The 16,260-nt window shown below is 45.7% G+C and overlaps 1 protein-coding gene across 1 annotated transcript in view; it reads right to left on the bottom strand.

The window, feature by feature from the left end:
• ITGA3 (integrin subunit alpha 3) overlaps positions 1-16,260 on the bottom strand; it is a 40,394-nt gene that overhangs the window by 1,046 nt on the left and 23,088 nt on the right. Inside the window, exons 7-25 of the mRNA XM_044672200.1 lie at positions 15,879-16,072; positions 13,496-13,584; positions 12,740-12,876; positions 11,717-11,803; positions 11,224-11,291; positions 10,525-10,661; positions 9,485-9,634; positions 9,058-9,155; positions 8,670-8,817; positions 8,156-8,227; positions 5,469-5,548; positions 5,264-5,341; positions 4,858-4,960; positions 4,365-4,586; positions 4,023-4,136; positions 2,527-2,640; positions 1,892-1,990; positions 806-931; positions 233-378 (exon numbers count right to left, since the gene is read on the bottom strand). Coding sequence (XP_044528135.1) covers positions 268-378; positions 806-931; positions 1,892-1,990; positions 2,527-2,640; positions 4,023-4,136; positions 4,365-4,586; positions 4,858-4,960; positions 5,264-5,341; positions 5,469-5,548; positions 8,156-8,227; positions 8,670-8,817; positions 9,058-9,155; positions 9,485-9,634; positions 10,525-10,661; positions 11,224-11,291; positions 11,717-11,803; positions 12,740-12,876; positions 13,496-13,584; positions 15,879-16,072 — 2,227 coding nt within the window. The 3' untranslated portion in view covers positions 233-267. The remainder of the gene's footprint in view (positions 1-232; positions 379-805; positions 932-1,891; positions 1,991-2,526; positions 2,641-4,022; positions 4,137-4,364; positions 4,587-4,857; positions 4,961-5,263; positions 5,342-5,468; positions 5,549-8,155; positions 8,228-8,669; positions 8,818-9,057; positions 9,156-9,484; positions 9,635-10,524; positions 10,662-11,223; positions 11,292-11,716; positions 11,804-12,739; positions 12,877-13,495; positions 13,585-15,878; positions 16,073-16,260) is intronic.

Here is a 16,260-nt window from a genome sequence, read left to right as displayed (position 1 = left end):
TTTTTTATAGTCTTCCACTAAGCCATCAAAGTTCTTTCTCTTCCCAGAGTGGGGATTTAGAACCAAGGTGAAGACGAGAAATCTGAAGGCACCTTGGAAGAGTTGGGGGTGTGAAGAGGGAATTAGAGGAAGAGAAGACAGGACAGACTCAGCCCCACAAAGACTGTAGGAATCTGAGAGGAAGAGGGTTCTTTGGATTTTCATGTTGTTAGTTTTAAATGGAAGGATTTACCCGGGGTGTGTGTGTGGGGAGGGATGGGTCTCCCCTCAGTAGTCATCGGTCAGCCTCTCCGTCTCAGAAGGCTGGCTCTTCATCTCCGCCTTTTGCCCTTTGGCTTCATACAGGGCCCGAGTGCTAGCTCGTTTGAAGAAGCCACACTGTGGGGGAGGGCGATGAAGAATCAAAGGTGGGGGTGGGCCTGGGTGTGTCCCCACCTGAGTGGGTGAGGGGAGTCACAAAGACCCACCATTTGGGTGGATGGGACACTAAGGTCCCATTCCTAGGGCCAAGCTGGGCTTGGGAAATCAGGACCCTGGATCCCACCACTTAGACCTATGATGGTCACAGGGACTAGAATCTGTGGACTCTTTCAGGTTCTCTTCTCCAGCTCTGAGCTATATCCCTATGGCAAAAGCTTTCAGCTTGCTCTATTGAAGCTATGCGGGGAATATCTAACCAGGGGACTAGAGAGAAGTGGGGAGATGGGGAAGAAGGGAGCAGGAGAGGGAGAGAGGAGGGGGGGAAGGGACTTCAGGGGATGGAGATGAGCAGGGAGCAGGGATGGATGTGGAGTGGGGAGCCTACCTTCCATAGTAAGAGGATGATAAGCCCCAGCAGTAAGAGCCCAGCTCCCACAGACACCAGGATCAGCCACAACTCGATTTCAGCCGGAAGCTCCTCTGTCAGCTCGGAGTCGATGTCCACAGAAAACTGGTGTGGATCAGCGGGCATGGGCAGAGGACGAGAGAAGGACCATTTAGTAGGCCTCCTTACCTTTCCCTCTTCCTTTCTTCCCAGACCTCAGTCATGGGGCCCTGCAGTTTGAGTGCCGCCCAGCAGGGAGCGCCGGAAAGCCAAGGAAAATGCCTGCTTGCCCTACAAAGATCATCGTGCCCATCCCCAGGATCCCACCCTCCTCTCCCTTCCTTCCCACACCCCCCAATTCCTGCCCCTTGTATGTGCACATGCAAATGCAGAAGATTCCAGTGTCTGACTTGCTGTTAACGATACTTCTTACTGCCTTGTCTCAGTTATTTTGAGTGGGATGTAAGGGAAAGGATCTTCAGTGGAATGGAGGGGGGAGGGAAAGAACATGAATCATATAACCATGGAAAAATATTCTAAAAATAAATAAATAAATAATGTTTAAAAAAAAAAAAAAAAGGAATCTTAGACTGGGAGTGAGGACAATAGGTTCTAGTCCTGACCACTACTACCTAACCTGGTGCAAGATCCTTTATGTTGCTGAGCCTCAATTTCTTAATCTGTAAATTAAGAATGATGCTGGGGGCAGCTGGGTGGCTCAGTGGATTGAGAGCCAGTCGTAGAGATAAGAGGTCTGGGATTCAAATCTGGCCCCATACACTTCCAAGCTGTGTGACCCTGGGCAAGTCACTTAACCCTGATTGCCTAGACCTTGCTAATTTTCTGTCTTAGAATTTACACTAATACAGAAGGTAAGGGTTTGAAAAAAGGAAAAAAAAAAAAAAAAAGAATGATGCCATCTGCTCCCAATTCCACAACAGGCAGAGAGACCAGGAAGGAAATATCTTTTATTGTTATTATAATGGATATGGGAGAACTTGCGAAAGTCCCATATAAATAAAGCCTTCTGTGAAGGAGTAGACAATAAGTGAAAGTAAGCACACTTTGTTCCAGTTTGTGACTCACCCATGTCGTCTTGTTCTCCATATTGATGGTTGGAATGTCGGTTCGGAGGAAGAGCGTGGCCTTGCCATCCACCCTGACCCTGTCAAAATCACTGTAATCCTGCAATAGAGGGTGTAGGGGAAAGTAAGAGAGCCAGCCAGTGTTCCCCAGAACCCCCTCCCAACCCAACCTGAAGCAGAACCCTTCAACCCAGACAGCACCAGCAAACAGCCAACCCCATGGGTAGATTCAAGAGAGACTGATCTTGTAAGCTCAGGTCTATGGCCCGTGTACACAGACCAACAAGCTCCCTTCTGCTCCCCAAAATGTTTCTCAAGCCAGTTTCCTCCCTCCCCACAGACACACTGACTGAATCCCCGAACATCAAAGATATCTCACACGTGGACAAAATTACACAGATACGTGTGAACTAAAGTTCGGATACTCTTGCTACCCCATTATACAATCCCACGACATCCACCTGGGGAAGCTGAATGAAGATGTCAGAATTCTACAATGACTGGGCCAGGATGACTGACCCTATTGGGACCCACCTGGCCTGACTATTTTATTCTTTCCTTCTTGTTTCCCCCAAATGTCTGAGCAGAGAGGGGGGAGCACTGGAGAGCTTGGCCTGTCCTACAAAGGTCACTAACCTCGATGAAGGTGCTATTCCATACTCGGGCATGCACCGTCATAGTAGAAGGCATCGAGACATCAGGAATGGGGCACTCCAGCCATACACAGCGAGCTTGACCATTGGTACATGTCTGGTTTGAGCAAAGAATGAATAAGGGAGTCTTCTCCAGAGAACTCGGGTCCTGCTTTCATAGCCATTCCCCTCCTGGTCCTTAGTCTACCTACTGATTTAGCCAAACAAGCAGACCTCCATACCCTCACATCCATTTACTGATCCACTTGGGGACCTCCTGTGTGTGCCAAATGCTGCGTTTAGGCACTAGGGACAAGATGAAAACGAAAGTTGACATACTCAAAGAGCTTATGTCCTCCTTGGGGGAGGGAGGGGCACAGAGAGAAGAGCCTTGAATGGACTGATTGACTACACCAGATGTACCCATTCCAGCTTCCCTTCTTTTCCAATCCTGCTCTACATACTCTATTCCTCAAAGCTTTCTCTGACTCCTTCCAACCAACCCTGCTCCCTCTAGCCCATTAAAAAAACCAAAGCAATACCTTTTGCCCTAGAATCCAATACTTAATATACTTACTATCAATCTTAAAGCAGAAGAGTGGCAAGGACTAGGCAAATGGGGTTAAGTGACTTGCCCAAGGTCACCCAGCTAGGAAACCTAGAATCTTCAGACTCCAGGCCTGACTCTCAATCTACTGTGTTATCTAGCAGCCCCACAATACTGGCCTCCATGATATTTTTCCATCTCCTGACTCTAGGCATTTTCACTGGCTGTCCTCCATGCCTCTAGTTCTCTTCCTCCTCTCATCTCTGCCTCCTGGCTTCCCTAACTTCCTACCAATCTCAGCTAAAATCCCATCATTTTCAAGAAGCCTTTCTCAATTCCTCTTAATGCTGCTACCTTTTCTCTTTTGATTATATCCAATTTATTCCATTTCTCTCTCCTTTGCACATAGTTATTTACATGTTATCTCCACCATTAGAGAATGTAAGGTTTTAAAATCAGTTTTTTGTGTTTCTTTGTATCCCTAGAACTTAGCACATAATGGGTGCATAATAAATATTTGCTGACTTGATTTGACTTGAACATAACTTTCCTTCTCTTTATTATTTTTGTTTATAATCTTATGATCTATCTTAGAATCACTACTATGTACTGGTTCCAAGGCAGAAGAGCAATAAAGGTTAGACAGTGGGGAATGGAGGCTAAGTGACTTGCTTAGGGCCACACATCTAGAAGTGTCTGAAGCCAGATTTTAACCTTCATCCTCCTGACTACAGGCCTGACTCTCAATCCACTGGGGCACCTTGCTGTCTCCTTTCCTTCTCTTTAAAATAAGATGTTGTGCTAAAGATTTCTGAGGCCCTTTTCTGCTCTAAGTCCTATGATACTCTGAATGAATCTATCCAGTCACCATCATAATTCTGGGATTGGAAGAGGGATTCCAGCTAGGTTGACATCATTCCATCAAGCACCAGCCCCTTTCTTCAAGCACTCACCAATAGAGTCTCTGACTTTGCCTTCTTGGCAGTGGCCAGGGTGATGGGAGGAGGAGCATGTGACTCTCCAGAATCTAGCTCCCTTCGCCGTCGTCTCTGGGAAGGAGATTCATCCTTAGAAATCTGTTGGGAGAAAATAGTAGAGGTAGAAAGAAAGGAAAGAGTGAAGGAAGACAAAAAAAGGAAGAAGAAAAGGAGACCATATAGATAGGGAGAGGAGAAGAAAGGAGAGCTAGTCTGGACTGAAGAAAAAGAAGAGGGAAAGTCTGAATAGGCAAAGCTCATGCCTCACCTTTTCAGGCAGGACTGACCCTGGGTAATAGGTAGAGGGGGTATCTAGACCCCAGGAAAGGTAGGTGGGGGGGGCGAGGGGAAGGATTTGCTTACGGTAAGGTTGAGGGGGTTGATAAGGTCCCCAGGAGGCTGGCAATGCCAGGTTCCATTTCCCTGGATGATGATCTCAGTGGGGTACAGAAGCCACTTGCCATTAGTGACTTCATAGGGCCATTCCAGACCCAGGAACAGAGTTCCTAAAGCTGCCAATCCTTCATCCACTGGGCCTACCTGTGAATGAAGAAGACCGGACTAGGGATGTCAGTACCAAGGCTGCCACTCCAGAATCACTCCTTCTCCTTTAAGTTAGATCTGACATTACTAACCCGACTTGTCCTTCCATCCTTGGGTCAACATATTCCCCCTGTCAGCCTTTCCTGATGACTCCTTCCTTAACCCCTGACCTCTCAACCAACCCCAGCTCTTCCCCAAAGACCCAAGCTACTCCCTACCACCATCTTCAGACCCAACACCTCTCCCTACCCTACCTAACTTTCCATACCTGGAATTCCAAGGTGATTGGGCTACCCACATCAGTGACATTATGCATGCCTGCCTCTCCCATCACTGTTCCCCCAAAGTAGCTCTGTAGACGGTGATTCACCCTGTGCAGGGACAGATAGACACTTGAATGTGTGTGTGTGGAGTGGGGAAAGACAGGGACAGCAAGGACAGGTAGAAGAGATGATAACAGGGGGAAATAGAGAGAATAAGGAAGGACAGAGAGGCTCCAGGACAGAGAGAACAAAAGAGAAAGGATATAGGATGGAGGGCAGAGGATGAGAAATAGTACAGGGGCAGATGTTTGTATGATGAGAGATTTGGATGAATCAGAAGACTCAGGTTAAGAGAAAGGGAGTAGTCTACAGTATAGATGGAGACAGAGGCTAAGAAAAGCAGTTACCCACATGGTAAGTGACGCCTGGAGTGTATAATCCACCTGTAGCATCAAGGTCACAGGTTTTAGGTCATCCTGGTGACTGGACCTAGGGAGATGCAATAGGGTGGAGAATGGCAGAGGAAAGGCTTTCTAACCCATGACAGGGATTGAAAAGTCTGGCGGGGGTTCATCTAAGGGACCTCCTTTATCCTACATACTCCACTCACACTTACGTGGAAAGCTGCAGCTGAGCCTCAATGTCCCGAGTCTGTAGGGTGATACCAATGACCTCAAAGGCAATAAACAGCTCCATCTTTGAGAAAAAGGTACAATGGAAGAGGTTAGTGGCCTCTGAATCCCTGGAATACTGGAAATATGATTATTCATTCAATTTCTCTCCCTTTTTCCTATTGTTTCAGAGGGTCTTTCTTTCCATCTCCTCTATTCCCAATTCTTAGTGTCTCTTTTCTCTCCCCTCTATCTTTGTCCAAATCCCTCATCCTCTGTCTATGATGGTGTTTTTACAATTTTTATTTTATTTTTTAATTTAAAACATTTTTCCATATTACATGATTTATGTTTCCCCTCCCCTTCTCTCCCCTGTCCTGGAGCTGACAAGCAGTTCCACTGGGTTATATATATATCATTTTTCAAAACCTATTTCCATGTTATTCATATTTGCATTAGAGTGATCTTTTAACACCAAAACCCCAATCATATCCCCATTAAACTATGTGATTGATTTTATGTTTTTCTTCTGCATTTCTGGTTCCACAGTTCTTTCTCTGGATGTGGATAGCGTTCTTTCTCATAAATTCCTTTGGATTGTCCTGGATCATTGCATTGCTGCTAGAAGAAAAGTCTATTAAATTTGATTGTGCTATAATGTATCAGTCTCTGTGTGCAATGTTCTCCTGGTTCTGCTCCTTTCACTCTGCATCAGTTCCTGGAGGTCATTCCAGTTCACATGGAATTCCTCCAGTTCATTATTCCTTCCCACACAATAATATTCCATCACTAACAGATACCACAATTTGTTCAGCCATTCCCCAATGGATGGACACCCCCTCATTTTCTAATTTTTTGACACCACAAAGAGTGCAGCTATAAATATTTTCGTACAAGTATTTTTTTTTCATTATTATCTCATTGGGATACAAACCCAGCAGTGATATGGCTGGGTCAAAGTGCGGGCAGTCTTTTAAAGCCTTTTGGGCATAATTCCAAATTGCCCTTAAGAATGTTTGGACCAATTCACAACTCCACCAGCAATGTATTAGTGTATCGATTTTGCATTTGCACTTTTTTCACATTTATTCCTTTCCTTTGCTGCCATATTGTCCAGTCCACTAGGTGTAAGGTGGTACCTCTGAGTTGTTTTACTTTTAAGCCAGTGTTTTTAAGTAGCTCCTTGAAGGCGGGACTGTTTTTTTCTTTATATCTTTAGCACTCAGTACACTGTCTATGTACTATTGTAACACCAGTTTCAGTGGCTTCTCTCTTTGGGACTATAGTTCCTGCATCTTTAAGAGAGAATGGAATCTTGGGGAGTTACTGCTTGATTGTCATCTGGAAAGAGTTAACTGTCCTGGCTGATTGTGAGAATCAGGGAAAAATAGAATTAAAGATAACTTCTTGAGAGACTTTATGTCATGGAGAATGAGAAAAGATATTTTGAAAGAAGTGAGTTCAATTCTTCTTCTGTGGAGATGGCATCCAGAGAGAACTGATTTGTATCACTTCAGTACACAAAGGAGACCGAAGTTGTGGCCTCTAGTTCGAGGTTGCCAGAGCTGTGATTTTTCTTACAGATGCTACGTTGTCAAAATATCTAAATATGCCTTGGTATTGCTGGTTACAGTGTTAATAAATTACATAGCCAGTAACATTAATGTTATATTATTTAAACCTGTGAAGGTGGAGGGAGAGGAGAGAAATATGAAAGGATAAATAGAGAAATAGAGAGATAGACAGACAGACAGACAAAAAGAGATGGAGGGAGAGAGGGAGGACTGGGAAGAGGGGGAAAGGAGTAAAGAAAAGAGGAAAAGGAGAATTGGGATAGAGAAAGAATTTTTTTTTCACCTTGGATGATATTTTATTTTGCATTTCATATATTATCCAGGTTCACATTCTCATTGGATCAGCAATGATAATAATAACCTATTCTCCGAAGTCTGAATATAAGCAAGATGGCTGCAGGGAATAAGTAAAGCACTTCAGGACCAAACAGGAGAAAGGGAGAGAGAAACAGACAGACATGAGGAGAGGAGAAGAAAAAACAGGAATGAAAGCTTATGGGAAGACATTGCTCCAGTTTATTTACAAATTGGAGTGGGGGAAATCAGAGTTAATTCACAAATGAGAGATTGTGTATTTCTATTAATTTATGAGGAAATATTAGAACATAACCCTTGATTGCCTCAGAGAATAAATAAGGAACTGAGCCAATAGTCATTAGAGAGCAGTGAGGGTTGTTGTGGTTGTCGGCTAATGTGGTACACAAGACTGACACCCATGTGAGTTCTACATGAGGACGCTCATCCCTAAATTTGCCAGGAGGACATTTGTTGAACCAAATGAATTTTCCCAGCCCATTCTCTATTCCATGCAGCTACATGTTTCCCTCTTCACTCATGTCTCTCCCTCTCTGTTCCTCTGGTTCTATGACATTGAAGAAATAGAAAAGGACAGAATAAAATGAATTTCTGAGCCAAAGCAAGAAGGAAAAAGCCACCTGGGTCAGCATATCTTCCTGGGCTTCAGGGACACCAGGAAGGCTAAGGGAACTTAGTCCCAAGGCAGGGAGAATAAGGGGAGATGGAAATAAAGATAGATCAAGGCATGGCAATCCACTCTATCATTCTGGGGGGATATAAGATTTACACTGGGACTCTATATGCCTCCTTGAATTTCTCACCTTCTGGTTCTTCTTAAAGGGATTTCCCAGCTCACACAGGATGGTCTCGTTGGTGGCCTGGCAGGTCCCAGCCTTGGGAATGAAGATGAGACAAGAGAAAGATTTGGGGAATAGGGACAGTTAGTCAGATTTGAACTCTCCCTTCCCAAAACAGGCTTCAGTGGTAGAGTCCATCGATTCACCTACTCCCACTGCTTTCTCTCCCTAGTGGAAGACTCAGGAATTCTCATCCCCAAAAATTCTAGGCCTGGAGGTTAAGTGAGGGGAAGGCAACAAGGATGCTGGGCCAGATCAGGTTGTGTTCAACCAGTTCTTCCAGCCCAACCACAAATAGCAACAGGGGTACTGTTTATTAAACAGAAGTAGAGGTGAGGGGGGTGGGGAGGGACACACAGTGAATCCCAGTGCATTCAAATCAACATGCAAAGTAATATGGATGGTGATATCCTGGCTCTCTCATTCAGTCCTCTAGAGGTTCCCATGGGAAACTGGGGATGGGAATGGGCAGACTCACAGGGCGGACAGAAGAGAGGAGTAGGGCTGGAGACAAAACTAAAGTGAGCAAAGCCTCATGAGCATCCTCTCCAGCTCGGTCCCTGCTGGGCGTGTTGGTTACATTGATGTTCAGGAACAGCTTTCGGACATCCCTACTATACTGGAGTCTAGAAGTAAGGATGGAAAGATGGGAGGGGAATGAGTCACCCTCTGTACTTTAGTTCCATCTTGGCCAATCAGGGTCTGCCCCTGTAGACCTCCCCCTTGGCCAATCAGATTCCATTTCCCTCAGCCCCATCCCCACACCTGGCCAAGGAGGCCCAGTCCTTCCCCATTGGGTATCACCAGTACAATGAGACTCAGGTCTGCTCCCCTGATACTTAAATTGACTAGTCAGGGTCTCTTACCTGTTCATGGGCTGTAGCTGTTCAGACAAGAAGGCAGCCTGAAGCTGTAAGTTACTGTCACATTTGTTATCAGTACCACACTCCTTCTGGAACTGAATCTGGAGGTAAGAAGAAGGGGAAACGGCAAGGGGATCAAGGTATGACCCTTGCAAATCCTTATGGCAGGGGCATAGTTGTCCTAATAGGAGAATGTTTCTCCCTGTCCCCAAATCCATATGGTGCCAGACATGAAGGATGGTGTGCTCTCCCCCATCCGTAGCCCCGTGAAGGTCCTGATGGGGGTGGGATGTTCCTGGGTTTGACCCCTGCAGTATATTCTATTACCCTCCATCCTCCTGACTCCCCTGGCTTGGGGCTTCTCTATCCCTCCCCCTTTTCCCCCACACCCTCCTCCTTGTATGTACTCCAAAATGCCTGTTTAACTGACCTCTGTTTGGTTCTCTCTGGGCTGGGCCTCATTAAGGATAGGAAAGGCATCCAGGGAATGGAGTCCCAGGCGTGGGCGCTTAGGAAGCTTCTCTGGTAAGGAGTAGTTCATGAAGATCGAGATAGGGCGCAGTTTGTCCCGAATATTGTCCTGGAAGTGGGGGTGGGAAGGACTGAGGACCATTCCCTCCATCCAGACCTCCTTCTCTATTGGACCTCTTCCTCCAGAGAGACCTCTACATGAAGCTCCTTGGGGGCACTGGGAATGGAATTCTCCACCTTTGGAACCCAGAATCCCCTTGCTCTTCCACTCTAGCAAAGTGGCATCTAGTACTTAATAAAGTAATTAAGGCACAGTGAGATGGCTCAGTGGATAGATGGCTAAGCCTGGAGACCAGGGTTTAAATCTGGCTTCAGACACTTACTAGCTGTGTGACTCTGGAAAAGTCACTGTAAAATGAGCTGGAGAAGAAAATGGAAAACCACTCTAGTATCTTTGCCAAAAATATGGAGTCACAAAGAGTTGGACGTGATTGAGATGAATGAACAACAACAAAAAATCTATGTGCCAAGCACCACGCTAAACACTTTATAAATGTTATCTCATTTGATCCTCATAATAACCCTGGGAGGCAGGTACTATCAATATCCCCATTTTACAACTGAGGAAACTGAAGCAAAAAGAGGTTAAATGACTCGGCCAGGGTCACACAGGTAGGAAGTATCCACCACTCTATCTACCCAGCTGCTTCCAAGAGAGATAAAGTGATTTGCTTAGGCTCGTACAGTTAAAAAAGTATCTGAGGCTGGATTTGAACTCAGTTCTTTCTGATTCCAGGCCCAGTGCTCTATTCAACTAGCTGAATCCCTAATGAGGACTCAGCTCTTCCTTGGACTCCCTGTAGCCCAGCTCCTCCTTCCACTCATCTGTGTCAATAGATTTCTTGGCTCAGATCATGTCAGCTACTTGAAAGCATCTCCAAAGGGAATGTTTTCACATAAACATGTAGAAACACGCACACACGCCCGCCCATTCCTCACCACCAGAAGCAGATCAAGGGTCTGGCAGTGGGTGTCGGGCATGGAAAATAATCCATGGTAGGTAGAAGAAAGGCTCCTAGCAAACCGGACTCGGGGTGGGCGCCGATCTCGATCTGCCTCCAGGGTATATGCCAGGGCTGTGAGAAGGCAGCAAGGTAGTCAACTAGGGTAGGATGTCATGGAATAAGAATAATAATTATACTTTATGTTTGTGTAACACATAGAGAGGACTCATAGCTTGTGTTTCCAATACTGCTTTACAAAGCTCTTTACATAAACTACCTTCTTTGATCTCCACACCAAACCCACAATGCCTAGCTGGGGTTAAAAACTATTATTATCTCCATCTTATGGATAGGGAAACTAAGGTTCTGAGGGGTCAAAATGACTCACCCAAGGTCACAAAACTAGCAAGTAACAGAACTGGGTCTTGAAATCCTGAGTGAATTCTTTTTTTTAAATTTTTTAGAAAAAATTTCCATGGTTACATGATTCATGTTTTTACTTTCCCCTTCACCCCCTTTCACCTCCCCCCAATAACTGATGTGCATTTCCACTGGTTTTAACATGTGTCATTGATTGAGACCTATTTCCATATTATTGATAGTCCTCAGTGAATTCTAAATCCAATTTTTAGGTATTGTACCCCCAAGCCCTGGGCCCAGATGCCCTCAGCGCCCCCCATCTGAAGACACTCACTGATGTTTCGTCTGTAGCTTGGGTTCCCTGCACTTTGGTTATAGGCGAAGCACACCTCAACCTGAATGCTGCAAGGACCACCAGAAGGAGGTCAAGAGAAGGGAACAACAAGCATTCCTAGATCCCACCACCCTGACCACTGGTAGAAGGAAAGGAAAGGCATCAGAAGAAGGCTAGTGGAATCTTGCTGGGAAGGCAGAAAACAGAGATGACTCTGGGTAAAACTGGGAAGTTGGCAAAATGGGTTTCTAACGTCCCTGCCTCTCTTCATTCATTCACGAATAGAGAGAGAGTACCTACTATACGCAAGGCGTTTTGTTAGGTACTAGTGATACAAACCCAAAATGAAAAGCTGTCCCTTCCCTCTAGGAGTTTACATTCTACAGGGGACATGGCAGGGAGGAAGGGGGCAGATACAAGGTTTAAACAGTGGGCAAAACTGTTTGGGAGAGGGGTGAAGGAAGGGAGGGCTGGTAAGGGGAAAGTAGCTCACCAGGATGTAGGCGTACAATGGGTAGGATCCAGCATGGTAGGTCTCACAGCCAGAGTTTTGTTGAGGATGTTGATAACTGGTCGGGCTCTGTTGGGGGAGGAAGGGAAGTCTCATCTTAACAAATATCATTTGGTTGGTTGTGAGCAGACCAGACCCCAAGTTCTTATTCGGGGAAGAGCTCAGAGCACTGGTTGGGGAATCTCCAGGGCAAGGGGATCTCGAAATCTACCTAATTCAACATCTCCTGGTCCTAGATAAGGAGATTGAGTCCAGAAGATGAGACATGACTTGGCCAAGGTCATAGGACGCACCTGTCTATACACTGTAAGGGTACCCACTTTGAAGTCTTTAGGGTGGACCAAGAAGAGAGATGGCACAGATTGGCCTGAGTTCATCCTCACCCCCATTATCTATTCCCAACTGTAAGTCAGACACCCATAGAAATGGTGGCCTCTCAGGAGAAAGGAAGACAGGGCATCAAGTGAGGACAAACTAATAATAATAGCTAGCATTTATATAATTCATTAAGGTTTGCAAAGCACTTTTACTAGTATTATTTCATTTGATCCTCACAAGAGCCCTGGAAAGTAGGTACAATTGTTATTCCTGTTTTACAGACAACTGAGGCAAATAGTTAAATGACTTGCCCAGGGTCACAGAGCTAGAAATATCTAAGGCTGGATTTGAATTTAAGTCTTCCTGATTCCAGGTCCAGGGCTCTATGCAACAGGCCACCTAAATGCCTAGTTATTTCAGATTCTAAAACAGATCCTTTCTTCCAATCAAGGGCTCTTTCCACTATACCATTCTGCTTCCATTCGGAAAAATGGAGTTGATATGATAGAGAAATAAGGAAGGAGAGACAGAGAACACAGAGAGTTGGACACAGAAAAGGCAATCAATAGACAATTGTTGATTGAAAGACAGTGAGGGACAGACAAAGCATGGACCTCCTGATTCCTAAGGGGTCCTCCAAGCCAGCCCAGCCCACTACCCTTACCCACTACCCACTATCCTGCTCACCGCAACAGCACGATGCGGTCAGCCAGGCTCCCCACCAGCAGGTCGGGGTACGAATTCTCATCCACGTCGAGCCGCCCACTCAGCGAGTAGCCAAAGGTGGCCAGGCCAGGGGTACCAAGTTTATCCCCATGAATCACCTGGGAGCAAAGTGGGGTGTGTGGTGGTAGTGTGTGCAGGGAAGGATTGCAGAGGAGAAGAGGGCAGGACCTGGGGCCAGGGGCTACAGGGTTTTATTTTGTTTTTTTCTTCAATCCCTACCTTCCATTTTAGAATCAATACTGTGTATTGGTTCCAAGGCAGAAGAGCAGTAAGGGCTAGACAATGGGAATTAGGTAACTTGCCCAGGGTCACACAGCTAGGAAGTATCTCAGGCCAGATTTTAACCCAGGACCTCCTGTCTCTAGGCCTGGCTCTCCATCCACTGAGTCATCCAGCTGCCCCTGGCTGTAGGGTTTTTTCTGTGTTTATGTTTGGTGGGGGAGATGGGAATGACTCTTGGAGGGATGGTTAAATGAATAGATGGGCAGCTGGAAATAAGGCAAAGAGGCAACCAGCCCAAGGGATAGAAGAGTGACTGGAAAGCCACCATGGCTGACTGTTTAAACAGTGGGATCAATCAAGAACTGAACAGTAAACCAATGGACAGAAAGACTAGACGGGGACATGGGACAGACAGGCACTTGGACAGGAAGGGAGGGATGAACACACTGAGTGATAGGCAGGTGGCTGGCCCAGTGGCAAGCCCCCTCCCTGTACCTGCTGAGGTTGGTCCCTGATGCCTGAGGAGCTGCTGTGGTAGATGTAGACTTTTCCCAAACCTTCGAACGGAGCACCCACCGCAATGTCTAGGAGAGAAGGGAGTAAGGAGTGAGAGAGAGAGAGAGAGAAAACAGTTCACCTTGGCATGCATGGGTCACCCAGAAAATCCATCCCACTCTTCCCCATCTCCCAGACTGCTTCCAGGCCAGAGAATCAGGGACCTCTAAGGAAAGAGGTTTAGGTTGGTGGTGGGGAGGGGAAGCAAGGTTTAGGGCAATAAAAAAGGGTCAGACAGGGAAGGAGGCAAACTAATTGCAAAATTTAAAAAATGTCATAGAAATACAGACTCAGAAGGGTCCTTACAATCTTAGTCCTACTCCTTGCTGAGTTGAGATCATGAGAGGGAAAGAGACTTGCCCTTTGATTCCCCAGCTAGGTAGAAACAGAGCTAGGATTCTATGGGGGGTTTTCCCCATTTTTTTAAACCCTTCCCTTTCATCTTGTAATCAATATTGAGTATTAGTTCCAAGGCAAAAGAGAAGTAAGAGCTAGGTAATGGGAGCTAAGTGACTTCTCCAGGGTCACATAGCTAGGAAGTGTCTGAGGTCACATTTGAACCTAGGTCCTTCCATCTTTATACCTGACTCAATCCATTAAGCCACCCAGCTGCCCCACCAAAGTTGGGTTCTAATTCAGTTCTAACTGTCTGGAGCTCTGAGTACATGGCCCCTCATATTCCCTTCAAAATCAACTCCACTCACTTCCACTTTCCTGGTACTATCATCTACTAGTCACCCATACTTTAAACTCTAAATTCCACTCTGATTCCTCCCTCACTTTTTACTGCCACTGTCCCCAAAGAAACAAATAAACGAGTCACTGAGGCTGCTAGATGACACAGTGAATATAGTGCCTGACTTGAAATCCAGAACAGAATTCAAATCCAGTCTCAGTCATCTATTAGTTGTGTAGTCTTGGGCAAGTCACTTAATCTCTCTTTGCCTCAATTCCCTTATCTGCAAATTATACAAATTGAACCCAATAACATCCAGGGTTTCTTGGCTTTATGATCCTATGGATTCTTCACCTATAACAACACTCTAGCTCAGGATCTCCTAATATCTGGATTACTGGAATAACCTCCCAGTTGACCTTGGTACTTTTTCCTGACACGCTCTCCTCCTCCCCCCCACCCCCCCACCCCAATATCATTCCTTCCCATCCAAAGCTGAGCAGAACTGATGTGACTCACTCCTTAACTCAGAAACCTTCAAAAGTCCCTTTTTGCCTACAGGATACAGTCCTTCTGTGCTCTGACCTCCATCCACCTTTCTAGTCTTGCCTGCTCTTGCTTCCCTGTATGAATCCTATTGGCTTATCCCAGCCAAAAGGGAACTTTATTTGCTTTCCCCACCAATCTAGTATGGTGAGGAATGTCTTTGGACCATCAGAAAACAGTATTAATCTGTAAGACCTTCCTTTGGATTGTACTGTAGCCAGAAACACCTTAACTTTAAAGCAGTCGGGTTTCTACCATATTTTATCAGGTATATCACTCCAAAATTCTGTTAATCTTCATTTTAAATACACAAAATGTCCTGCAATTCAGAGATTGGAGGGGTGGGGGTAGGCGGGGGGGGGGTTCCCCCTACACGTTACCAGAGTTAAAATTGTTTCCATTTCAATGTCCAAGTTCATATTAGAAGGTGAAAGCCTTGGTTTAGATATATCTCTGGCCAGCGTTTGGTTATCACAATACTTTTCTTGTGCTTTGGATTACGAAGTAACTGTTATTATCTTTGGATATTAAAAGTTAATGCAATAGTGCCAACCTAGTGTTTCTAACTCTTATAGATCCCGGGGCAGAGCATGCATACTCTATTGTAATTATGAAAATGTATATTTGTGTCAAACATGAATAAAAACCAGCCCAAGAATTTAAAAAAGGACTGTCCTCCAAAGACATTCCCCACCTAGCATGGCTTCCCTTTTCTCTACAGCTCTAAACGCTTTCCATTCCTCAATGCCCATCTTGTCCTTCTGCTCCTAAGAAGTCTTTTCTGAGATCCCCAGGCTAGATATCTTCCTTCTTCTAAACCCCAGAGCTTTCTGGGTGTAACACTCATTTGGCATTTAAACAACTGCCTGGTTTTGTTATCCATCTTTTCTTGTGTGCATATCATTCCTCTGACTGCAAGGCAATTTCTGGAAAGAATGAGACTATCTAATTCTTCTCTGTACTCACCCCCCTCCCCCTGCAGCTCAGTGAGTTACACAGTGCCCTCACAAAGTAGGTATTTCAGAAATATTTGTGGACTTGAAGGAGCAATGTGTATGTGCTGGGGGGTGGGGATGAGGCAGGAGAAGGGGGAAATCTCACCCTGGAAGCCATCCTGGTTGATGTCTCCAATGCTGGCCACGGAGAAGCCAAAAGTTGAGCCACTTGGGCCATGGAGGCGTCGAGAGGGGTGGAGGGGGAAGATGCCCCCCTGATTCATAAAAATGTAGACTGCACCGCCTATCTCCTCCTTCCGCTCAAAGTAATAGGGGGCACCCACCAGGAGATCCTGCCACCTACCCGGGTGGAGAGAAGGATGTGAAGGAAGGCCCTGTAACGACCCTCCCCTTCACAGTGATCAATGGGTACACTGCCCAGGAACAAACCCACATACATAGCCCTGCACCTGCCTTAGACATGCCCTTCAGCCTTATGTTGGGGGTACAGGAAGGCCATAGGAGATCCATGTATGGACAAACCATGT

Source organism: Gracilinanus agilis, chromosome 4, assembly GCF_016433145.1.
Source record: "Gracilinanus agilis isolate LMUSP501 chromosome 4, AgileGrace, whole genome shotgun sequence".
Taxonomy (NCBI): domain Eukaryota; kingdom Metazoa; phylum Chordata; class Mammalia; order Didelphimorphia; family Didelphidae; genus Gracilinanus; species Gracilinanus agilis.
This window is presented reverse-complemented; position numbering and strand designations above follow the sequence as displayed.